General features: G+C 51.2%; 1 protein-coding gene across 1 annotated transcript in view; it reads right to left on the bottom strand.

The window, feature by feature from the left end:
- Positions 1 to 24,294, bottom strand: part of PLCB3 (phospholipase C beta 3) — a 42,545-nt gene that overhangs the window by 1,608 nt on the left and 16,643 nt on the right. Inside the window, exons 5-32 of the mRNA XM_044448512.1 lie at positions 22,939 to 23,018; positions 22,250 to 22,303; positions 21,240 to 21,315; positions 19,991 to 20,091; positions 19,129 to 19,295; positions 18,888 to 19,034; positions 18,467 to 18,624; positions 16,346 to 16,428; positions 16,135 to 16,219; positions 15,196 to 15,361; positions 13,994 to 14,098; positions 13,239 to 13,303; positions 12,408 to 12,504; positions 12,202 to 12,286; positions 11,367 to 11,491; positions 10,711 to 10,865; positions 10,295 to 10,456; positions 9,410 to 9,509; positions 8,409 to 8,513; positions 7,413 to 7,504; positions 7,129 to 7,264; positions 6,563 to 6,598; positions 6,023 to 6,206; positions 5,215 to 5,365; positions 3,437 to 3,513; positions 2,157 to 2,246; positions 1,476 to 1,533; positions 179 to 265 (exon numbers count right to left, since the gene is read on the bottom strand). Coding sequence (XP_044304447.1) covers positions 179 to 265; positions 1,476 to 1,533; positions 2,157 to 2,246; positions 3,437 to 3,513; positions 5,215 to 5,365; positions 6,023 to 6,206; positions 6,563 to 6,598; positions 7,129 to 7,264; positions 7,413 to 7,504; positions 8,409 to 8,513; positions 9,410 to 9,509; positions 10,295 to 10,456; positions 10,711 to 10,865; positions 11,367 to 11,491; positions 12,202 to 12,286; positions 12,408 to 12,504; positions 13,239 to 13,303; positions 13,994 to 14,098; positions 15,196 to 15,361; positions 16,135 to 16,219; positions 16,346 to 16,428; positions 18,467 to 18,624; positions 18,888 to 19,034; positions 19,129 to 19,295; positions 19,991 to 20,091; positions 21,240 to 21,315; positions 22,250 to 22,303; positions 22,939 to 23,018 — 3,027 coding nt within the window. The remainder of the gene's footprint in view (positions 1 to 178; positions 266 to 1,475; positions 1,534 to 2,156; positions 2,247 to 3,436; positions 3,514 to 5,214; positions 5,366 to 6,022; positions 6,207 to 6,562; positions 6,599 to 7,128; positions 7,265 to 7,412; positions 7,505 to 8,408; positions 8,514 to 9,409; positions 9,510 to 10,294; positions 10,457 to 10,710; positions 10,866 to 11,366; positions 11,492 to 12,201; positions 12,287 to 12,407; positions 12,505 to 13,238; positions 13,304 to 13,993; positions 14,099 to 15,195; positions 15,362 to 16,134; positions 16,220 to 16,345; positions 16,429 to 18,466; positions 18,625 to 18,887; positions 19,035 to 19,128; positions 19,296 to 19,990; positions 20,092 to 21,239; positions 21,316 to 22,249; positions 22,304 to 22,938; positions 23,019 to 24,294) is intronic.

Below are 24,294 nucleotides of genomic sequence, written 5' to 3'. Positions count from 1 at the left end.
ATTTTTTAACGACTTGGCGACACTCCCTAGAAGGTAAACTTTGCATCCGGAACCTTGTTGTCTCGCTCCTCACAGTCCTCAAAACGACCAGGATGTTTCCCTGCCTGGGCATCGTAAAAAGTCCCCTTAGCAGCATAATCATCATCTGGGTATTCCCAGAACCCTTTGCAACACTCACTCGTGGCTCTTCATCCTCAATCATTTGCAGTATTCCCTGGTGACCGGCCAACAGCTTCTCCTGGCGCCGTTTCTGTGCTTCCTCAAGCTTTGGGACAGAAGGAAGAAGGAGGAAATAGTTATGTAATGCTATTGCTAAGTAGCTGGGCTTGCCAGCTGTCCCTTTTCCTGCAGACGGAGTGCGGCTGTTTGTGACTTACAGCCGGGCTGCATTAACGCGCTGGCCCTTGACATGGGGCGGCCCTTGACCGTCCAGAAGCTCGCAAAGACTCAGACTACAGTGGGGAGATATGGGGGCGGGGAGGCATTTCATGATTCTCCAAATCGGTTTCCAGGCTGCCTTCAAAGGATTTTCAACACCCCAAATTGCTGCAGTTTGAGAATCTCAGGAAGTCTTTCCATGCAAATCTCACTCAGTGTTTGACCTGAGCCCCTCTTTGCAGCCTTCGACCCCTAAAAGCCCAGTTGGAGAGGACTATACCACCAACACTAGTAAACTGTTCTTGAGAAGCATATAAACCAGTTCTTGAGGCCAGAAGGCTTCTTTTTTTAAAGCTGAGCCTTCAGGGTGTTTTTAGCTTGCTGCAGGGATCATTTCCAACGATGCTTTTTTAAAATGTCTTTTTAGAGCTAGGTGTGCGTTTAAATTTTGCTGTGATTTGCAGTCACAAACTGCCCTGACCTTGACGTTTACCATACAAAATCTGGGAAAGAAAGCAAACAGCAAACCTCAGGAACTTGCTAGCGATGTGACTAAGCATTCAAAATACAAAGACACTCATCCCTTGGCCAAGGACTGCACCAAGCACTCTACACCCATGTTCCCCATCACTCTCTATATTAGACATCCTCTTAAAATAATGGCTCTGCCTGGAGCATAGAGCTATTCAGAGCAAGACAAGGCCCACTTGCACCTGCTCCAAAAGGGGTAATAGTCAAGACAGGTTACAGGGACAACATAATATTCAGGATACACTACTCCATTTTTCCCTGTTCACTGGTTTTCCATTGTCTTCCTGCCACACAGTGTCATTTTTATCCATCTCTTGTTTATGCCCGCTCAGCATATTCCGTCTCCTTGAGGCTGCTGGGGAGAGGTTCCTTCTCCAGGCCTTTATGGGGGTTTATCCCTAAAAATTATGTCTACTTCCGGAAACTTTGGGGGTTCCATAAGTCTGCCGATACTTCCCTCTTGTTGTGCGATGAGTGAGGTAATTTTGGCTAAAAAAGCAACTGGCACATGAAGAACTGAGCTTGCTATTGTGGCATATGAAACAAGAACGGAATGAAACACGTACCCTGCGGATGGAATTCACGGATTCGGTGATATGCCTTCTATTTATCTCTGTCAGCTCCCTGTGGGAGGAGAGAAAGCCTTTTAAAGGTGAACAGACAACACGCTATTTCCCAGCGCCCTCCCTCCCTTCCTCACACACACACACACTCACACACACCCAGTGCAGAAGGCGGTGGTCATGACCCTGGCAGGAAATCGGTCTAACAGTTCGGGCCTAGTCAATTCAGCCCATCAGCGTCTGTTTAAGAGGGATGCTGAAGCAGGCCTGCACGGTCGCACGCACCTTTCCCACAGCCACCAGCTGACAGGTGGTCTCCTAACCTTTGTGCGGTTTTCCCCCATCCTAAAAGGAGCAATGTCTCTCTCCCGAGGCTTCGGCAATAAACGCTTTAACTTAAAACTTGCTGGCATTTTTGCCAACCTGTGCCGGCTTTCCCCTTCAGCTCTGCTCATCACCAGAAAGCAGGCGAGGTTCGAAACACCAATTTGAGCTGGGTAAATTTCAGCGAACTTGGAAGGCAACCTTTTCGTGTGGGGTTTTTCATTTCCTGTTTTGATCCTTTCAGGTTCCACCAGGTTTGAGTTTTTAATCTTTTCCAACTGGCACAGATCTTCCGGGGAAAACACAGACTAAAAAACATTCGATGAAATTAACCATTTCTCATTCCCGCCTCAAACTCACACGTCCTTTTTGCTCTTCTCCCGAGATTTGGCTTCCGTGACGCTGTTGTGCCGTTTGCGGTCCAGGATTTTCTGAAGTTCCTTCTTCTCTCTGACCGGGCAGGAGAGAAAAGGGGTCATAAGTCAGTGGCTGGTATATTCTGTGTCCTTCCCCTATACCGGACAATCAAGTCCCACCTGAAGCCCCGGCAGCGGCTCACATCATGGCCACCCGCAGCCCACCTTGCCCATGGGGGCTGTTGCACTGTGCTGGCAGCCACCCCTGGGCCACTCACTGACTTTGCCCTGGCTCATGTCACAAGAACCACACAGACGTGGCCACTTCAGGGTTAAACAGCTAACAAACAACCCACAGCTTGTTCTGGGCTTATCTGAGGGCTGCCTAACGCTTAGCTTAAACCAGTTCTGCTGTCTGGGTTCACATGACAGGACAAGTTGCGAGCTCTTGGGCAAAAATGATGCTTGTGGGTGCTCGGTGCAACACAGAATTTCCCACGGGTAAATAAAACCACAGTGGGATGTGTGAATTCACATGAAACCCTAAGCTGTGGTTTTGTTTTAATCAAGGCCTGTTGCTTTCTCTGTGAATTGCCTTACAGATAAGCAAACCGGCAGGAGCTTTTGGTTCCTCGCTCTCTCATCCATTCTGTCAGCCTTCAAAGCGGTTTCATTTTGAGTTGCTCTCACTAGGTTCCCTCTCTTCTGGGACAGAAACCAGCCAGACATAAGTCACTGTTCTCACATCAAAACAGGCTTATGGTTTAAGCCAGACTTCATAAGCCAACAGAGGACCATGGGTTCCATTTGTGGCTTACGGCTATTGGACACTTCCCGGCTTGTTTACGGGTCTGGGATGGGAAACTACCAGATTTCCCACTTTAACATTTCCTGTGTAGAAAGTACGGAGCGAGATAATCCAACAGTCTGACTCTGCAGAAAGCAGCCTTATACATTCCCATGGAATCGGCCTTATACATTCCATCCAAAATCATGAGGACTAGAGTCTTACTTTATTTTTAGGGGAAGCACTTCCATTTGATGGCAAAGCTCCCGAATTGCAGGCAGGAAGGCCCAGTCTGAACCCCTGCCTAGTGCTGGGAGAGACAGCCATCCTGAAATTAGCTGCCAGCCAGTACAGACAGCTCTAAAGCTGAACCAGGGTGTGAGGAAGCGTCCCTTGCTCCTCCGGAGAAGAGTCGGGCAGCTTCAGGAGGTCCTCCTGCAAAGACTAAGGGGCGGATTGCTGCTTTCTCTCCTCCTGCACCTCATCCCAGAACTTACTTCTCGCTTGTCTCCTTCAGCTTTTTCAGCTGGGCAGCCTGGCAGTCCCGGGCGATTTCTTTCAAGCGCTGCTGGGCCTGAGGGCAGAAACACACATGGGATTAGGAACTCCTGGCTGAAAAGGGCTGGGCAGAGGGCTACCGGGCGCAGGGCCCCTCAGCTGAAGCACCCCACTTCTGGCGGGCCTTCCCCGAAGGGGCTGAGCGCAATGGAAAATCCACGCTGGGTTGGACCAAGGCTCCGTCCTGTTCACATAGCAGTCAACCAGCTGCCTGTGGGAAAGGGGCAAGGAGGAGATACACCCGGGAGAAACTCCCCCATTCTGCATTCAGATTCACCTGGAGCCGAGATGGTTATCTTTTCTGCATCCAGCTATCATTCTGGTGCCAAGCAAAGGCCTTTCCTTCCTTCCAGGCGTTTAAAAGACCTAGTTTGACATTTTAATGGCTGTTTTTATAGATCTGTATCTGTTCCTGCATTGCTCCATGGTTCTGTGCTCTATTTGATTCTTGTAAACATTTGCATTGTTCTCACACAAGCTACTTGAATTGCATTTTAGTCTTTTAACTGTCTGCAATCTGCCCAGAGAACACTGGTTATTGGGAAGATTAAAATTATCACGTTAAATGGCCCTACATATGCTAGCACCCTGGTCAGCATGCAACCTGAGATTTTAAAAAAGGAAAGTCAGAATCCCCTTCTGTATACAATTATGTAAATAATGGAATTGCACAAATTTAAGAAGCTGAACTTAATTTTGCCTCTTCCTTGGTGACTATGTAGCTCTGTCGTAAATGACAGGAGATCCCATCAGCCCCCTCTGGGTTGAGGCTTTTCAGCAGCATCAGATTTGACATAAATAGAGAACGTCATTTAGATTCTTTTGCAGTCGAGCTCCATTTTCCAGTCCAGTAGATTACAGGAATCCCCAACTCAGATGTTTAAGCAAGAAACTGCAAAATGTTATTCTTATTTTTTTGTTTTTTAGACTAATTGGTTGTAAACTGTTCCAAGACTTAAGTATGGGATGGTATAGAAAAGTTTTAAACAAACACACATACTTTTTCAGGTTTTGCCATGAGGACTAGAGGCATGATTCTTTACAAACAGGCCCAAATTGTGGGCCGAACTCTTAGGCAATTCAGTACTATCAACTGGAGATGCATCACAGCTCTGTGAGTTTGTCTGCATTTCATTTGAGCAAGTTGGCTAACTGCCATATGGTTCTTTTAATTCTTACCCTTTGAAAATACCCAGCGCTGACCTCTTCTTGAAATGAAATAGTAATACAGATCAGCTTTGGACTGGAATAGTCTTTAATATGCTGTCTTTTAATATGCTTTCTTTTAAATCACCTATCTCTTTCTTGGAAGTTAAGAGCATGGCTGACGTTAAATGGATTTCTTACACCCCTCTGACAGCTACAAGATGGATACGACAATGCTGGAAAGAAAAAAACCTCACCTCCTGTAGTGACCTGGACAAAGGCCTAAAGCTGCTTTCCATAGTTGAGTGAACGACGTCAAGAAAGCACTCTCATATGGCCTTATACATAAGCCAGACCAAATATATGGATATTTGAAGATTATGTATAATAGATACGTTTAAATGTATGTAGGCGTAACATAAATATCTTTGCTATTTGGATTCTGCTTTGGCTATTTCGCTTCAGAATGGAAAAACGCAGTTTAAAATTCCCTGTGAGCACCTCCTCCTTGCAGCCGTGGGGCTGGTTTAGCGGGGACCTGCCCTTCCCAGGCCCTGGTCCCCTCGGGTACCTGCCGCAGGTGCTCCCGTTTGCAGTCCCTCTCCAACTGGTGCTGAGATTCCCGAAGCTGCAGCAGCCCTTTTATCTGCCAGTCCTGCAGATCCACTTTCCGGCGTGTTCCCTCATGCTCCTGGCGTATGGTTTCCAAAGAACACTGAGAGCTAGGGAGAGAAAGGTAAAATATTCCGGTATTTCTGGCTCTGCCTCTTTTGCCTTCAATTGCCCTCCACTAGAATTCCACCCACACCCTCCTCCGGAGCGTCTCCAAACTGGCTTCCGGCTAAAATTATCCATCCTCCGGTGCTGAGATTTCTGGAACAAGAGGACTGATATGTTTTGCTTTAATCTCAAATTTGACATTTTCTCAGACGTGCTATAAGGATTTTGATAGAGTTCACTTTCAAGGAAGCCTGTTTGGGGCTGCAATGTACTTTTAAACTATATCCGGTTTCCTCTTATTGTTGGGTGGGGGTGGCAGCGCTGGGGGGGATCCAGTGGACCAAAAGACCCGAGCAACGCCAGCAAGTATATTTTTAAGTGCCCCGGCTGTGCCCTTTGCATCGCCCGCAGCTACCTACGCTTTTCAGGCACGGCTCCCTGCGGAGGATGATGGAGGCTCCTCCCCAGCAGGTGTCCAAGGAGCATCTCGCTATGGCCAGACACCCCAACAAGCCTCCCCGCGGCACTGGCAGCCCACAAAGAGGATGCACCCGGCACTCAAGTCTGCGCACTAAGAGGAAGACGTGTGCTCCGGCAACGCAGGAGAGGTGGGCCGGCCTCGGACGGGAGCTCCCTCGCCCGAGGACTGGCCCCCTTACCCTCCGAGGCTGCGGGCCCGGCTCCGTTCCCCCACGGGAGACTGGGCACTCTGCTTCTTGTTGAGGCTGCAGATCTTCTTCATGTGCTTCCGCCGGAGCTCCTTCAGCTCCCGGTACTGCTTCTTCAGCAGCTTCACGAAGGCCTTGTGCTGCCGGAGCTCCTCCACAGACTGGGGGGACACGTCTAGGGAGGCAGACGGCACACAGTGGCTGAGAGAGTGACATGCGCCCGCCCAGGCGAAGGAGCCCGAGGCGCATTCGGCCAGCCCCTGCCCATACGCTCCCCAGCATCTCTCCACCATTATTATAAGGACTAGGAGCTTGAGGAGAACAAGCCAGCCAGCCAGGCAGAAACACGAGCGCAAGGCAGTGGAGATTCTCCGGAGCAGGGAATTATGCGCGCTTGTAGTGCCACGGCAGCGCAAACCCAGCCTGGATCCTGCTGGAGGCAGGACTGCTCGTTCAGGAGAACCCACGGAGCTAACGAACACGCGTCCCGTACTGCTACCGGTGTTGGCCCAACCTGTGCGCCCGCCTTACCTGCCAGGATGCTGGCGATCAGATCATCCCTTTGCACTGTGGAGTTGAGAGAAGGAGAAAGGGAGAAAAAGATGGAGCTGAAGCTTAAATCGGGGGGAAGAGCACCTCTTAAGAAGCGTATTCCTCCAGGGGAGGTCCAGCCCTGCATGAGGTGGATGCATTGCCCAGCCTCTGCTACAGCAATGCTCTCATAAGGGCAGGGGGTGCAGTGGGAGGTGCGGAAACAGGCCCCACCGGACTGCACGCACACAGAAGCAAGGAGCATGTGATGAATACCATGCGAAGAGCTGGCGCCTGCATGTTTCCTCCTCCCACCCCATCCATTTTCCTTTTGCATGGTGTCTTTCGGTCATTATCCCTCTTCGTGGGCCACGCTGGGGGCTGGAGGGCAGAGCAAAGACTGCGCACACGACGCCGAGTCTCCGGCAGCACGGAGCAAGCCACGACTGGGGCAGAAGGGCCAGGAGCCCCACCGCCACAGTCTTGCGAGGGGCAAGCAGGCGGCTGGGCGGAGATGAGCTGCTGTCACACCCAGGGCAGGGCGCTACGAAGCTCCGGACGCTCACCCTGAGTGGGGACCACGCTGGGGCTCCTGGTCGGGGAAAGCGGGGTGAGCGGCGGCTTGTGCACCTCTTCGGCGGGCCCAATGGCTGCGCTGGAGGAGTTCCGCAAGAGCCTCTCCCGCGGCTTCTCCGTGTTCTCCTGCAGACAACGCCGGGCGGCATCAGCAAGGACGGAGAGGGGGCTGGACACCCCCCCACCGTGCGCCTTTCCTCCTTTGGCTGCCCACAAGACCCGCCCAGGGTCCCCCTTCCAGCCCGTGCCACGCCTGCCCCCCCGCTGCCCTCACCTCGCTCTCGCCAATCAGCGCCACCAGTTGCTTTGCCCGCTGGTCCATCAGGCTGACGTGCTTAATGGGGTTGATCAATGCCTCCGCATAATCTACATTGGGAAAGAGAAAACCACGATCCGTAAATCGTCACGTGCAAAGAAATGCGTTTCCTGCACCTGCCAGCGTGATGCTTGGCGATCCGTTCCTCGGCCGAGTGCCTTCAGAGGCTTTGGACTTCGACTCCCATTATCTCCAAGCCGCCTGGCTCAGAATGCTGGGAGTTGTCGCTTCATGCACTGGCGCTGGCCGTGATTCCCAGCCAGCACGGCGGCTCAGATGCCAAGGAAAACTGGTCTGTGCCCTCACCCCCTCCCCCGTGCTTCTCCTTGGCTCTCTCACTCTGCCCCCGAACCTTCTTTCCCCCAGGGAATATCGCGTCTGTCTTTCTGTCCCCCTAGGAGAGCTCGAGAAATCCCTCAAGGTGGACTGACGCTGCTCCCGGTCCGGTCGGCATGCAAGACCCCGCAGGGTTTTAAAAGAACCCCCTCTGTTCTTCTGCAGAGCTTGGCCCAAGCGCTCTGGGACAACCCTCCTCTTGTTCCTCCGTGCCACCCCATTTTGGATGCAATCCTGTCGGCGCTCGAGGCCCAAGTTCGCTCTCGGAAGGAGCAACGAGCAAGAAAAGCCTCCAGGCGGTCCTTGACGGATGCTGGCAGCTGCATGAAGAGGTTCGCGTTTCTGTGCTCTGCTTGACGCCACCCTGGACGTTTCTGGCCGACCGCTGCAGGAAGCAGGATGCCAGATGACCCTGATCTTTGGCCCACCCAGCAGGGACCCTGTGACTGTGTTTACACCATCTGCCGTAGGGGGTGAGAGCGCCGGGGACACGTGCGGCCCCTTGGATGCTGCCGGCTTGGAATCCCCGCCCGTCTTCGCTCACATAGCCAGTGGCAGAAGACAGTGGCAGTTCCCACTCCCCAGATTTGCATCCTGGAACTTGAAGCCGCCAATTACTTTGGTGATCATCTGGGATGTAGTCATAGGCTTCTGTGTAGACCAGCAGCGCCGGGAGGCAGAGTGGCTGGTTACTCTCGCTGCGCAGACAGATGTAGTGGTATCCTGAGAGGCAGAGGGAAAACACACGCACACAATGTGAAATTCGAGGTGGGGTGGAAAATTCAGGGGAAGGAGCCATTAGCAAAGGCTGGTATATTTGGAGGTGGTCAGAGTTGGGGGTTTCTGATGAAGCCGGTCGCACTGGGCAGACTATGGCGATGTTTTTCACCACCCAACAGCCAACACTCCCATGGGTGGTTCACAAAAAATTAAGCCCTCAAAAATAGATACATAAATAATAATAAATACACAATATCACCAAACTATTTTATACACCCAACAGTGGAGCCTGCTCCCAGAAAATCATCTTTTGCTAATACGCCACAGCAATTGTACTTTTACTCTTCCATTAGGTACCGAGCTCCAACTTAGGCTTATGAACCTTGACAGTAAACTAGGCTATCAATTACTGAGGAAGAATAATTAGCAAATGCCTTTGTCTGGTTAGGCTGCAATCATATGCAATTCCAAATGGAGAAAAAGGCTTCTAATTTTCTAGCATGCTGGAAGTTAGAGGCCTTTTTCTTGTTCAAGAACACACCTTTAGCAATGTTGATTAGTTCATTGTTATGAATCGTCATTTTGTTCCCATTCTTTTGGTCACTTGACTGTGAAATAAAATCTCACCTTAAAGAACAAAAAAGAAGTGCTCCTCAGAAGTCTGGCCCACAATTTTTTCAAGCCAGGGAGATGACGGGATGTGAATATTGGACCGTTTTAGGTGCCAAAGGAAAACCAAATGGGCGACGGAGGGGGCATGCCTTTCACAGAAGTGCATTGTGGGACAGCACAAAAGCACAGAGGTAATCAAACGACAATGCCCAGGTCAGACTCTCTTTGTGTATGTGTGTGTGTGTGGATGTGTGTGGGGGGGGATGACCCAAAGGGGCCTGGCTCACCTGAGCAGATGGCCGAAACGGGGAGGATCCGATGGCCAACAAATTTCCCCCCCTCTTCAAATACAGCTATTCGGAGCGAAGCTAATGTTGGAAGCACCACCTGATGGGGAAGAGATGAAGGTTCATTGCTGGGGGTGGGGAAAGACGGGCAATGTGACAGCACAAATCTTTTCGTAGTATTTAGAATCCTAGCACTGGAGAGGGCCTTAGAGGTCATCCATCTGAACCCCTACGAAACGCACAGCATAGCGTGCCAGAACATCTTTAAGAGATGGCCGCCCGCCTGGTTTCCATTTGAAGACCTCCATGTTTGTTTATTTATCTCCCACCTTTCCCCCAGGGAGCCCAAAAGGGCATAGCCATCCCCCTCCTTCCTACTGCACCCTCCCAGCAACCCTGTGATGTAGGCCAGACTAAGAGTCAGTGACTGGGCCAAGGTCCCAGCGAGCTTCATTGCCCAGCCAGCACCAGAAGCTGGGGCCTTCCCAGGCTACTGCCCCAACCACTACTCCACACTGCCTCTGGTCCTGATGATGTAATTGATCTCAGCTAATACAGCGAAGGACAAAACTGGCCAAACCTTTCAGTTTAACTTCTTAGTGCCACTGTCACTCTTTTGCACAGGCCCTCTCAGTTTATGCCAGGTTTGACTGTTATGGCTTCCCACAAGGAATCCTGGGCAATGTGGCCCAGCAGCAGGCCAGGAACATGGACAGACAGCCCTTGCTGCCCCACACAGAACTACTATTCCCAGGGTTCCCTGGGAGGGCTGTGTCACATGACGACACAGATATACCTCTATGTGAATAAGAAGGGCACTGCGTCCATCTCTTGGTCTTTCGGGGGACCTTGCACCCCGAGCCACTTCCGCGCACTGAAGCTCACCTTGTGGAACACGAAAGGTTCCTCGTCCCACACCGGGTTGAACGAATTGCCCTGAGAAGTCCGCGTCCGGAATTTGCGCTTGGTATCCACTGGCAGCCCAAACATGTCGACCTCGACGTAGATGCCCACTCGCTTGTCCGACAGGAATTGTCCGGAAATTATCTGGGGATATTTGTATTTATTTAAAATATTTCTCAGAATATTTCTTGCGGGTCCACAAGATAATTTCTGGTGCCAAACATTCAGAATCAGAATAGAAATGGGCACAGGACTGAAAATGGCAAGCAGAAGAAAACCAAAAGGACACCAGCACAAGACAGAGATGTTTGTGAGCCGCCCCGAGGCTTCGGCGAATGGGGCGGCACAGAAATTTTCTAAATAAATAAATAAATAAGCCCTCCCCCCGGCATGCAAACCTTCACTTTGACGGTGTTGGCCACGATGCCGTCGATGATGTCCTCGGTGAAGGGGTCAAAGAGTTTGTCCTGGCGCCGCATGAACTCGGGCTTCAGCAGGTAGCCGCTCCGGCGGTTGTACTCAAAGATGCCCAGGTTCAGCTGCATGGCCAAGTCTGGGCACACAAGGAGAGCAGGAGAAGGGCTTGGAGATCGGGAAAGTAAGAACCGTGAGCTCTTTCTTTCACTCTTCCCTTCCACCGCACGATCCTGCGGGGCCCAGGAACTTCACTCCAAAAGCCAACCGGCTTCTGTATCATCATCTTCATTATTGGCTTTTGTATGCCATCCTTTATATAAATATCTCAGGACGACTTACAGCAATTTAAAAACCATTTAAAAACATCTAGTAATTTAGTACAAGCAGAGAGCCAGCCTAGGGCTGTGCTGCTTATCACAAACCGAGCCAAACACAACCTGCTGGCCTTTTTTGACTCTCTGGATGGGAGGCCTCTGCAGGCCCCAGGGTACAGCTTCCCCTCCTTGGTGACTTGCAGTGTGACACATTATCCTGCCTGTCCATACTGGATGGACAGACCATCCCCTCCCCACACCAAACCCCTTGTATATACAAATCAAGTTGCTAGTCCTCACTGTTAATCTTGCTGGCGACTCACCAAGAGACTGGAAGTTGAGCGCCACCATTTGGCAGCCGGCATTCCAGAAGACCTGAGGCATGTAGTTGGAGGAATCTACTCGGGTGCCCTTGGGGTAGATCCGGCTCAGCTGTTTCTTGTTGTATCTGGGGGAGGCATGTCGGTCAAGGTAACATCAAGAAGAAGGGTTGCCGCGAGCAGGTGAAAGAGCTGCTTCTCTCTGGGGATTGGCTGTCAGCACCCACCATGTGCCACAAATATCCAAAAAGCCCTGGAAGGCATCGATGCATTTATTTCTACCCTGCCTTCTTTCCTGCAAGAGATCCAAGGCGGCACAGGGAACTCTCCCCCAGCTTATCCTCACAACAACCCTGTGAGTGTCAAGGCCGAGTGAGGACTTGAACCCGGATCTCCTGAGTCACGGCCCTGCAGGCTTCCTTTCATACTAGCCCTCGACGCCGTATCACATCATATGCCATGAACCACACCTGGGCCTTCCAAGCCCTAGGCTAGCACTCCTTCGACCACAGAACCGCTTTCTCACAAAAGGCTTCTCAGCCTCTCGTGAGAAGAAGGGAAAATGAGAGCCGCTACGAATCACCACAGCGTCGTAAAGAAACAACCACGCGTAGCGTCCACAAAGAGATATATACCAATCTTATTTCTCTTTGCTCAAAAATCTATTTTTAGCGTCGCTGTAGGAAGTCTTAGTGGGTTGGGAACCACTAACGGGGACGATTCCCCCCCGTTAAATTGTCGAGCTGCCCCAGGGTTGGCTCGCTCGGCTGGAAAGCGACCGGCAGGGCCGTTCTGGCCGGGCACCGTTTCCCATTCGCGCAGCCGCAAGGAAGGATACTCGACGAACTCCATGGGGCTGTTGGTCAGCTGCTCCAAGCCTTTGGTCTCCACAAAGGAAGACATTTCGTAGGATTTGTTGCGTTCTTGGGAGAAGGGAACGAGAGCGACATGGCACGGGTGTTGCTCGCGCGACACGGCCGGCCCGTCCTGCCCCGGCCCAGTCTCCGGCGTCTCACATCCCCCCCCTCCGCAGCCCTCACTCACTGCTGGCCACCTCAAAGGATTTGAACTTGACGGGCTCGATGTAGTTCACCAGCGTGGACATCTCTTCCGTGGCGTTGACCTCGCTGCTCGCCGTGCCCTGTCGCGCGAGACAGACACGGTGGAAGCCAGAGCGACAGCACGGGGCGGCAAAATGAAAGAGATTTCATTTCATTGACATAAGGGAGATTCAGACTCCCGCAGTACTACTAGCAAGACAGAGGAAGGCAGGTTATGGGCAGGGAGCTTCCGCGGAGATACATGAACAACGCCTCATGAGAAAGTCGGCGGGAGAGGCCTTTGTTGGAGGGGTCCCCAGTTCATTCGCACTTCATGGGAGCTGGCCGTGGTGCCCCAGAGTGAAGAAGCTGTTGGAGAGGGTTCAGCACTCCGGATAGCTCCCACGTAGCTCAAAAGAAAAGCAGCCATGGACGAGGTCCCCCCACAGACCCACCTGACAGACAAAGGTGATCTTTGAACAAGGTGATACGCTTTATGCAAGTTTTGGGGACTGCAAGTATGGGACAAGCCATCAAGCGATGACATCATGCAGGTTTATTGCCGTTAGTGCAAGGTACTGCAGCCTCCCACAACTCTCAGACTACAGCTCCCAGCAGCCCCAGCCAGCAGGGCAATACTCAGGAAAGCTGGGATTTCCAGTCCAAAACACCCGGAGAGCCCCAGGTGGGGAAGTGGGTGTAAGGGAATGCGATGCAACGTTTCGGCATGCGGTGACAATCCACCCGCATTGAGTTCTACACCACTTAGAAGGCGGCACCTGTGTCCTGAGGAATCGTGGGTGCGCCAGCCAAAGGCAGGCACTCTGGCACGCACCTCATCCGTCGTGGGCTTTTTGGGGTCCTGCTGCTCCTCCTCCTCTTCGCTCTCAGCTTCACGGTCTGGGCATGGGGGGGAGTGAGGTGGGTTAGAAGGACACGTCCAACAGCAGTGCGGTGAAGTTCAAGCTTGATCCCCCCCAAAGGACACTGACCAGGAGCAGGGGGTCTATACTGCGGACCTGGCACTGGCTTAATGGCAGTTCTGGTCCCTCACAAAACCTGGGAAATCCTCTGGGGAAGACCTTACTGAACTACAAATCTATGGGCCCTTTGAGAGAAGGCACCACAGTTAAAGCGATACAGAGGCCTGGTCCAGACAGTCTTGGGAAGTGTCATAAGATGCAGATATGAATGAGTGTCAGAACCGAATCTTCCCTTGAATACCAGCCTCAGAGTGACAGTCCTGGCTTGTATTATACTGAAGGAATGGGACCATTCAGCCACTCCATGAAGTCCCTTCTCCCTCAGCTGTTGTCATTCCCAGCAGGATGAGCAGAGGGGGCTGAGCATGGTCATTCTACCAACCCTGCTGAAAAATGACTGCTGTGCTTTTTTTCCTCTTCCCTCCTCATCCCTTCTTCCTTTCATGCTGTGCCTTTGTAGATTGTAACCCGGGACTCTCTTGTTCTACTGACTGCAGATGAACCACTCTGGGAAAAATGTGAAATGTTTCCTGGGGACAAGGCAAGGCAGCCCTCCCAGGCCTGACAAAGGGGCACTCCTTGCTCCTCTGCACCCAGGCAAACTCACCAATAGATTTGCGAGGTTCAACCAACTTTGCTATCCTGTCGGGCTTCACCTCGCCGTTGGTCATGATTGGCAAGAGAGTCTCGGCCTGTTCTGCAAAAGGGGAACCTAATTTGAGGAGGAAGGAGAAAGTGAAAGGGGGAAAGGGATGCATTAGAGAGAATGATCAGAGCAAACGACACGGAGAGTCCGTTCTGAAAGGAGAAGCAACGGGTGAAAAAGGAAGAGAAAAATCTTCAGTTCAGGGAATCATGAAGAGGCCACTGATTCAAGCGCATTGCTCAGTTTATGGCAGCCATTTAGGTACTGAAAGCCTAAACCTGCTCAGTCTTCTCTTCCCAAGCGAAACACACCCAACTCATTCAGTCAGTCCTTGAAGGCCTCTGTTTCTATCCCCCGATCATCTCTGCTGCCCTTCGGTAAATTCAGCAGACCCTGAATCCATCATCTGAACCCATCTTGAAGTGAGGCGCCCAAGCAAGGTACAGTCCTCCAGGTGACGTCCAAACTATTGTCCCTGTGATTTGGAAAATTCCTAAACCTTTGAACCAGCGAGAGCACAAAAAGGGGGTCTTTTGCCTAATCTACTCGCCCCTTTCTCTAATCCCCGCTGCCAACAGACTCTTGCGCTTGAAGCAGCGACATGTGCCACCCCAGAAATTCACATTCCACCACTGTCGTCAGAAAAATAGCTTCTGTGTCATTTTCAGACCCAAGTTTCCAGCTCTCACAGCTGCAAAGTTTACCCAGAATAAAGGCAAGCTAAGACATCTAAGAAGCCAGGGGATCTTTGGGGTTTGGCACCTGCTTCCTGTCTTCCTGTTCCCTTTTAATCTTGAGAAACTGGGACTAAACCTGGAACCTCCCAAGTGCAAAGCAGGTGGACTGTACAGCTAAGCCTGGGGAAGAGTCTCTGCATGATTTGTTCGCTCCTTCTCCTACAAAGCCAAAAGCTTTCATCACAAAATGATGCAGGTCATTCATTCATTCATTCATTCAAGATATTTGTATGCCGCCTTTGCGAGAGTCTCAGGATGACTTGCACAAATAAAATTCCAAAATACATAACGTATAATACTTCTTTGACATATAGTATTTCCTGGCTCTAGAATGAGTCATCTATGAAAGCATTCCTGGGCTTTGCTTCTGACAGACTCCTTCCAACAAGGAACTCTCTTCAAAAAGGAAGAGGGATGTGCACATACCTGGTTCCCCTACTCCTGAGGAATCGCTGTAGGAGCTGGGCGTCTGCTCCAGCTTCTTCCGTATGCTGCCCTCGGACCCCTTGCCGTGCGCACGCCGTTTCTTGTTTTTCACCAGGATCCGTCCCAACAGCTCCTGGGGACTTGGCAGGGCGATGCCAGGCTGTAGCTGCCAGGGGAGAGAGCGGCAGAGAAGCAGAAAGTTAATTGTTAATGTTAAACTGAATGGCGGTGAAATTGCTCATACGTGTTAGAACGCGAGCGGGACAACCCCCAAAGGAGAACTTGGAGACCGGGGCTGCTGCAGACCTCCAAGATATTCTAGGCCCTTTCCAGGAATTCTCAACTTAAGAAACAACACCAGTTATCAGAATTTGTATACTTGACATGAAAGGGAACGTGTGCAGTCTGTATTTAACTCAATTGCTTTAAGAAGGAAACTTGCATACACCTGCCGGTGGATTAGACCAGTGAGGCAAAGGCACTGGGATAACTGAGAGGTAATTAGGCAGTGATTTTCCAAGTGCCTCCCCGGTGTACCTAAAGGATTTGCAAACAGATGCTGCACGAGAATGCCGAGGGAGCACTGGAGAACGCCACAAGGCTGGGAACCAGGAGCCTTGGAGGGTCTCCTGGAGCCAGACCAAGGGCAGGCAGTCCTTCTGACACTGATGAACTACAACTCCCATCAGCCCAGCCAACAGTCAGAATGAAGGGAAACTGTAGTCTCCGTGTAGTTTTTTCGAGGGGATCAAACCAGCAATGCAAGAAATCCTTCTCAAACACACCAGCCTGCTTGGAATTAGAAGAGGGGGACAGAAGCCTCCTCGTCACACACCCAACAGGCTGGATTAAGCCAGGATTAAGCCAGGTTGGATTAAGCCAAGATTTATTCTCTGTGGCACCCACATTGTTATCCCCACCCGTTCATCCCAAACATACTGGATACTTTTCAAAGGGATCAATGAGAAGCGCATCTCCAAAAATGTTTCGGCAATACTCTGCCATCTTGGCCTGCTGTTTCGCCCTAGGAAAAGGAAAGACAGTGGGGAATAAAAGGTTATGCACGGTGCAGGCACCTCCGGATCACCCAACCCTGGGAGGAAGGGGGGTGCATCTTCGTTCCAGCTGTGGGGATGCTGCAGCTACTCACGAGTCCACGTGGTTCTCGAAGGAAAGGATCACCGGATAGGGTGACGTCTTGAACGCACTTTCAGCAATGGCCTCTATGACTTCCTGTGGCAGAGGGAGGCAGGGACAGGGGTCAAAGTGGGGTGGGGAAGCTTTATGGGCCACGGGGCACATCTGGAATTTGCAAAGAGCGGCCACCCTCAGAAGATGGCTGCCGGGGTGGGGAAGGGACACTTGCGCATTCATGAAACGGCTATCAGGCCAGGCACTGCTGTGGACAAACCGATGCGACTAAAAGGAATCCAACTTGTGCAAGGGCAAAGCAGAGACGAAGCTCCACAACGTGAGACACACTCTTTCGAACCCAATTAAAAAAGGTGCCGGAGGGAAGTACTTCACCTTGCAACCTGCCAGCTAAAAATAATCTATTTTTAAATACATCTTAAGAACGAAAATAAAAATCAGGAGGATCCCAGTGGACTCCAAGAGAGCGGGCTCTGCACAGGGGAACCCTGGCAGAAGGAATCAAAAGTGCTTTTGTGGACAGCAATGAAAAGGAAGGGATGCAGGTATGGGAACTTCCCAGAGATTTATTTTTATTTATTTAAGTTTTTCTATGCCATCCCGATACTGAAAGTCTCTGGATGGCTTACAAAAACCAAAAAGCAGAGCAACCATATACAACGAACAACACACAGCACCCTGCGCCCGATAAATGATGATAAAAGCAAGGATAAAACCAATTAACCGTTAAAATATTGGGAAAATAAAAAGGGTTCATTGCACCACTGTGGCACATAGGTTCAGGAGTCCATCGCACAAACAAGAGTCCCCCACCACTGAAAAAACTTGAGGAATATCAGACAGAGTCTGGGCCCGTGTGTTCCCACCCACGATCACGAATGGATCCACCAAGTCTACACCCCCCACAGCTTGGCGGGAGAGACCCCCAGGGACTTGAGTGAATTATCCAAAGAGTCCTTCTTTGATGTTCGTTTTGGGCTCTTCTAAGCTTTTTAACCTTTTTCCTGATTCTTATGCAAATAGTTCCATTGAATTTCGTTGTACTGTTTATGGATGGTGGTAAACTGCCAGAAAGCTTCAGCTATGGGGTGCTAGAGGAATGAAGTAATAGTTAATATTAATCATGGGATGTAAGGAGGTGGGCTCTGTCAGCCCCAAAGAAGCCTTTAAAAAAAGGAAGGGCCGTTCCTAGGCAATTCAAGAAAGAACTCATTAAACAATCAGTGAACACTACCACAAAGACCTCCAATATATTGTATTCCCAAAAATTATTTCATCCCCCAAATTATCTTCTTCCTTTTTCCCAGTTCCTGAATAACCTCATATGGATTTGTACGAAACACATACAACTTTCTAGCAATTACACATAAGCTTAGCTGTAAAATGGGATAGAGAAATTTGTGTGTGCCGAGCCATTGGTGAATTGACACGAAGCAGGAAACTATTTTAAAAAGTGCAGGCATCAGGGAATATTAAAAGAATTTTCCCAGGACAGGACTGATCTGTGTCATAAACTTCCCCCCACAAAAGATGCAGTCTGGACAAGCCTGAAACATACCCTTGAAAAAAAGCATTAGTCAAATTACTTCACCAGCAACTAGCCAAATTAGGCAATTGCTTATGGCAGTGATGCTGTGGTGGCCGACCGAGAGGGACCCAATTTTCTTGCAGAGTAAATTATAGCTTAAGATCTGGGGATGCTGATGCCAAAGCCTCGATCTGCAGGTAGACGCCAAAACAGAAAACCTACAGATTCGGTGTTTTGTGAGGTGCCTGACGCCATTCCTCAAATTCCCAGGTGGGCCCACGGTCCAAAAAGGTTGGGGAGCCGAGCATGGCAGAATATTCTCATGGTTTTAGGCCTGAGGCGATTCCTCAGCCACCCAGGGAGGGGGGTCCTTGAGAGGCCCCCTCAGCAGCCGCCCAAAAACTGGACGAGGCGGGATGCATAAACCGAGAATACTCTTCGGCTACCTCTGATCTTTTTTGATGTGCTGTGAAAAACGGAAATTCACGCACCTGTGCAGCCATGGGTCCCATCTCCTGAATGCTTCCACCCACCGCAGGCGTCCCTGACGGCAGGGGCGGGCGAGCATAAGGGGGAGCAGCCCTCAAGTACCTTGAAGGGGATCTCCGTTGTCATTGTGAACCCGTGCGTGATGAAGGGCTCCTCGTCCTGGGGGCGCCCCTTCCAGCAATCAAGCTCGATACAGCGGCAGCCGCTGAGCAGCACCTGGCGGTACATCTCCACGGAGGAATTGCCTGTCAGCTGTCCAGCTGGTGGGGAGGATGGGAAAGAGAGAGACACACACACACGCACACACACACACACACAAGTATTAGGTGCTTGGTAAAAGGAGAGTTGGTCTCAAGGACCTGGAAGGGAGAAAGAAATGTGAGTTTGGGAAGGGCAGTACGTTTAAGAAAGTAAGGAGAGCCCTGCTGGATCGCTCCCAGGTCCAGCTTGCCCCAAACTACCTCCCCGCCGCCCAGGACCTAGCAATTCCCTTTTCTGAATGCCACCAGAGACAGCGTGGTACCTGTGAGGTAGGTATTATGTGAGGAGTTGATGAAGTAGCTGCTGAGCGGCTGTGTCATGTCGTCACTGAGGTCCAGCTTTTCGGGGGGCACGATGGTGTTCTCTTCTCCCCCCAAGTAGCGCCCGAAGCCCTCCATCGACATCTGGTCTGAACGGAGAGAAAAGAAGGGCAGGTCCGGGGAGTCAGAGGAGCGGGGGCCCGACGCACCAGCCGGGGCACCCACCCCCACCCAGGCGCTCACCCCGCTGCTGGAACTGCTGGTTGGGCTCGTATTTGTCGATCAGCTGGCGCACCTGGGCTCGGGTCAGGGGCGGATAGAGGATCTCGTTGAGACGGGGGTCCCGCTGCTTCTGGTTGATGAACTCCATCAGCTGGTCCAAACTGAGGTAAGGCTTCCCTTTGGCGCCGCTGTTTTCGCCAGAGGGAGACAAGGGAGGAGGAGCTATTAGGCCTGGGCCAGACGCGTGAGAGAAGCGGAGGAATTAAATGCTGCCTTGCGACGCAGGGACTGATATTCTCGGCCATTTCACATGGCAACCTGGCTGGCTGGAATGAAGCTCAGCCCCTCTGTGGAAGGGTGCCAATCAATTTTAAAATGTGTTGCTGAAATTAAACAGGCATGGAGCAGGAACAGAGGGAGGGGGCATGGCCCTCCGGGGGTCCTGGAGGCCAGATCAGCCTACAGACCTCAAATGCCACACCCCTGGGCCAATCCAGTTAAACATGTGCCTCTTCCTTCATTTCTTCCCATGACTCCGACCATCAGACCCTCAACTCCCCACATCTTACCCAACAAAGAATTCTGTGGACCTCAAAAGCTCGCCCATTTGGCCGGACCAAGCAAATCTATCACCTTCAGTGTGGATTTTGGAATTATGCAGGGTGCAAACTTGTTTAATAAGGGATTATGCTGGTTTTTCCATCATTGTTTGTGTGAGCATTGATATAATCTGTTGTTAAACAGAGGAAATCCCAAAATATACCGCACTCCTCCACAATCAACTCTCACAGGAGAAATGGCATCTGGTGTTTCACTTCCAACTGTGCTGCCAATTATCCTGCATTTCCAGGCCCACCGTCCGCTCCGCACTCTCTTTACTCACATCTCCAGCAAGATTTTGTCAATGTCTGGGCGAAGGCACAGCTTGTTTAGGAACCGCTCGAAGATCTCCAGGGTGAATTCGTCGCGTTTGATCGACTCACTCTGGTGGGAAGGAAATCAAGCGAACAGATTAATACTAGACAAAATGCGCTGAGCAAGGTGCGTCCGTTTAATGGGGGGTGTGAGAAGCGAAGAAATTCAAGGTGCAAAATAACAGGTTTTCAGCCCATCTTGGACTTGGCTCCTACAGGGCGGCATCCCAATGCCTGCAGCCGTATCGAGAAAGAGAATTTGGCTGTGGAGGTACTACTGCATTCCGCCTGTGATTTATTTATTATCTGTATCGCCCATTAGCCACAATGGCTCTCTGGGCAGCTTACAGAGTCAAACCACATTCTTCTGGCATCCTTTATTCCAGAGGCAGCAGCTTCAGGTTCAAGTCCCCACTACGTCCTGTGGGCTCCTGGGTGCCTTTGAGCCAATCCCTGACTAAACTGGATGGGGGGGGCAGAACAGGATGATGGCATGGTGCTTGGGCCCAGTGCAGGAGAGGCTGAAAGTCAGTAGGAAAAATGGGATGGAAATGCAGAGAGCAAGCAAAGAATTACTGCTTGATGCTGATTCCTCTGGAAGCAGCTAAGTCGGTGCTGAAACGCCTCGGATCTTCTGCCCCCTCCGCTCCCTAATCTGTAGAATGCGGTGAGGGATGCTCCCCGAGCAAGGCGGGTACTTTCTCCTGCAGGCCTGACGGAACGAGGAGGCCAAAACTTGGGTGCAAGTGGAACAGTACTCAGCCCTGGGACTATGAGTGCAGTAAATAAGAGATCTTTGAGCGGACTGTGAGTCCCGGAGGCAGCCATGTTGAAGGCGGCAGTGGCAGAAGAAAGAGGAGGAGGACGTTCCCTTTGGGTTAAAAGAAAAGGATCTCCCCAGCCTTGCTCTGCTAGGTTTCTACTTGCAGGGGGAAGCTTTTTTTTTTTTTAATGTGAGGAAGCATTCCAACCTGCGAGTCTCCCATCTACAGGCTGAAGGGGCAGAGCATGATCCCCCGTCTCAGAGATTTGAGTGGCTCACGTGTAAGCTAGGCCTTATCCAGACTCTAGTGCTAAACTGAGCTCGCCTGGGGCAGGGGGGCAGGCAGAAGTCCAGCTGGCCTCCAAAAGACGACGATGAGGAAGGCAGGATGGAGAAGGAGAGCTGGCAGAAGGAAGCATGGAGAAGAGAATGGGCTCTCAGGATGGAGAACGTACCCTGTTGAAATTCAGGCCGCAGGACTCCAGGGCTGTCTCCACCCGCTTTTTGTCAGCTGAGAACATTTTGAGGATACTGCGGGGTGAGAGAAATGGGAATCTCTCGGTCAAGCAGGTAGGGTTCATCAAAAGCACAGCTCAGCCTCTCCCAAGCCAGGGCCTTCCAGCAGGACTGGACCGCGACACCCATCATTCTCAGGCAGGAAGATGGGATTGCAGTCCAACGCTTCTGTAGGGTGGCAGCTTGGGGACATCGGTTTGTAAAGCCCTGCACTGTGGAGAATGTTGGTTGGCTGCTCCCAGGTCCAACCAACTGCCCCAGAGGACGAGGTGAACTTTCAGGGCTGTTCCCACGGCCTTGTGGAGTTTTGGAAACTGCGAGGCAGCAGCTAAACAGAGACAGAATTTTGCAGGGGCAAAAACAGCTGAGCAGTGAGCCGGGGGGGGGGGGGGGGGGTCTGGTCTTAAACAGGAGCTGGGCAGCCACCTGTCCGGAATGCTGCAGGTTTGTGCATAAACGGGGCTGGACTGGAAGGCCTCTGGCATCCCCTCCCATCCTGTGATTCTCCCTGCAGCAGAAAACAACCCCTCCTGCTCCTCCTCGCACTGAAGCTGCTGAGGCTGAGCTGTTGCAAGCAGCACGAGCGAAGCGCGAGTCCGGCTGTTGCGCACAAGCAAGCGCCCCACCTGCTCTGTCAAGCAGAAGGGACTGCCAGCCAGTCGCCCTGCTAAGTAGCTGCTTCAGGCCGCCTGGGCAGAGTTCCTCAAGGCACGCGCCTCACACACACAGAGGCCGCGCGCAAACACACATTGCCAGCTCGCTCCTTCTAACCATCCCACAGCAGACAGAAAGGACAGTTCCCCTGCAACATCCACCAAGCACCCGTGGGAACAGCTCCCAGAAGCAAAGCCGTCCTGAAGCGCGAGAGCCCGAGGAGCGGATATTAAACTGGAAGAGCGCTACCACAAGCGGGACCCACACCAGCATGGGGGCAACTGGAGCGCCTTACTTTTTCACAGGTATCCTCCCCTCCTGATTCACCTGGATCTTGAGCCGGGTGTAGCTGCAGGGGCAACATGGAGAGCTTGTTATTAGAAGGACGAAGTTTGGCCTTCTCCTTTCCTGTCCAATATTAGGGGAGAATAAGCAAAGCGGCTTAGCTGGGTTGTGAAGACAGGGCCAAGCGGCACCGCCTTCTTAAATGACCTCTCTAACTGGGAACAGATTTGGGCTTCCTGGAAGCATCCGGTGCTCCAGCCCTCCTTGGATGCAAGACAAGGTTCCTTTCTGGCACAGAAACCTCTGGAACAATCTGTAATTCCGATGTAGATGAACAGGACCCCGGGAGCGCCTGGGAATTTATACCCCTTAGTATTCTCCTTAAGGGTTCTCTGAACAAAACACGCAGAGCTAAATCTCTTTTTCAAAATGCCGCAGCCAGGTGGAAGGGGGCGGCTCTTGATGTGTATGCTCAGAAAGAAGCAGGGCTGTTTGCGGATGGATCATTTCCGGAGTGTCCGGCTGGTTTACTGGCATCAGAAACAGAACTTAATCGCGTCGCTTGATAAAATGGTACTTCTCTGCTAAGCGGGTTGGTCAGAGCCCTGAAAGGAACCTGGCTGAACAAACCCCACAGACCAACCGTTTGCAAGGATCCGAAGCGAGCCTGCACCTATTTAGGACGGCCAAGTCACTCACGCTTTTTGGAGAAAGGTGTTCCGAGAGGCATTCTGAGCCAGAATGTTTGTGGAGAGCTTGAACAGTTCTTCAGTCCACAACTGGAAGGAAGAGGAGCCAAAGAAAGAATAGGGTGACTTTAGACACAACGCTACCAGGCTTCGTTCTGCTTACGCCTGGGGCACAACGCACGATCTCCTTAACAGCATGCTCTTTCAACACCGCAATCAAACAACACCAGTCACCCCACTGCAAATCAAGGAAAGCCAAAAAGTTGGTGGCGTTTTCATTTAGGAAGATTTACCAACAAAAATACAACACAGGAAAAGGGGATAGGAAAGACCACACAGCACTGAGGATGTGAGCAGGTCTCGGTCGGTCTCTCCCTCCCTCCCTCCCTCCCTCCCTCCCCCCCTCTCTCTCTCTCTCTCTCTCTCTTTCCCCCCCCCCGAAAGACCTCTCCTGATTAATAATAAAAGTTATGATTATGAATTTCATGTGAAATTTTTGGAATTTCATGCTAAAATGATGAAGCACCCTGGGAGGTTCATCTTTATTCTCCGCGTTGTAGAATCTTTCTAATTTTTTGCTGAGGACATAAAACCAGGACAACTTAATAAATAAATAAATACGAGCATTGGCAAACTAGCAAGAATAGCAGCCCCAAAGTGAATCAAAAGCAGTCATCCCATGCCAATGACAAACCTGTAAATTAAAGCCAATTATAGTCTCAGAGTGATTAAGTTACAGCACTGCAAAGACACCAGGGAAATAAAGGCCAGCTTTTAAACTTGGTGAAGGGCAGCAACGAAATTGGCCTGCGCCGCATTTCCCAGGGTGCTGGCAGACATAATCCACCAGGATCTGCTCCAAGACTCAGACCTCAAGTAGGAGAAGGTAAATCAAGAGGACAAGATTTGGGGGGAATCTTCAGGAGATCACCAAAAGGAAGAGCCACATAGTTAGCAACTTTGGAAACGTCTTATCCCAAACTCAGACCCAAGGGACCTTGTAAGCCCAGTATTACCAACACGGACTGGCAGTAGCAGCAATCCAGGACTTCAGACATGAGCTTTTCAGCCCTGCCAGGAAATGCTGCAGACTGACTACAGCGCTTTCTGCAAGTGCTCTTCATTGAGCAATGCCCCCTGCTTCACATACCTGATAAAATAATCTTGGTACTGTTCTCCCAGATTAATGTATTATGGGCTAAGTTTGCAGGGGGTTCTAACAGTCCAGATATTTGTAAAGCCAGAACTAACTCACCAGTACATTGCTGGGTGATTTAAAGATTTCTCCCTGGCAAAGATTCCTCTCTCTCCATTGACTATTAATAGTGTTAACTAAGAAGTGTTCCCACCCCCTTAAATCAGGCTG

The sequence above is a fragment of the Varanus komodoensis genome, unplaced genomic scaffold (genome assembly GCF_004798865.1).
Source record: "Varanus komodoensis strain SLA01 unplaced genomic scaffold, ASM479886v1 scaffold55, whole genome shotgun sequence".
Taxonomy (NCBI): domain Eukaryota; kingdom Metazoa; phylum Chordata; class Lepidosauria; order Squamata; family Varanidae; genus Varanus; species Varanus komodoensis.
Note: the sequence above shows the minus strand (reverse complement) of the source record. Positions and strands in the feature narration are given on the sequence as shown.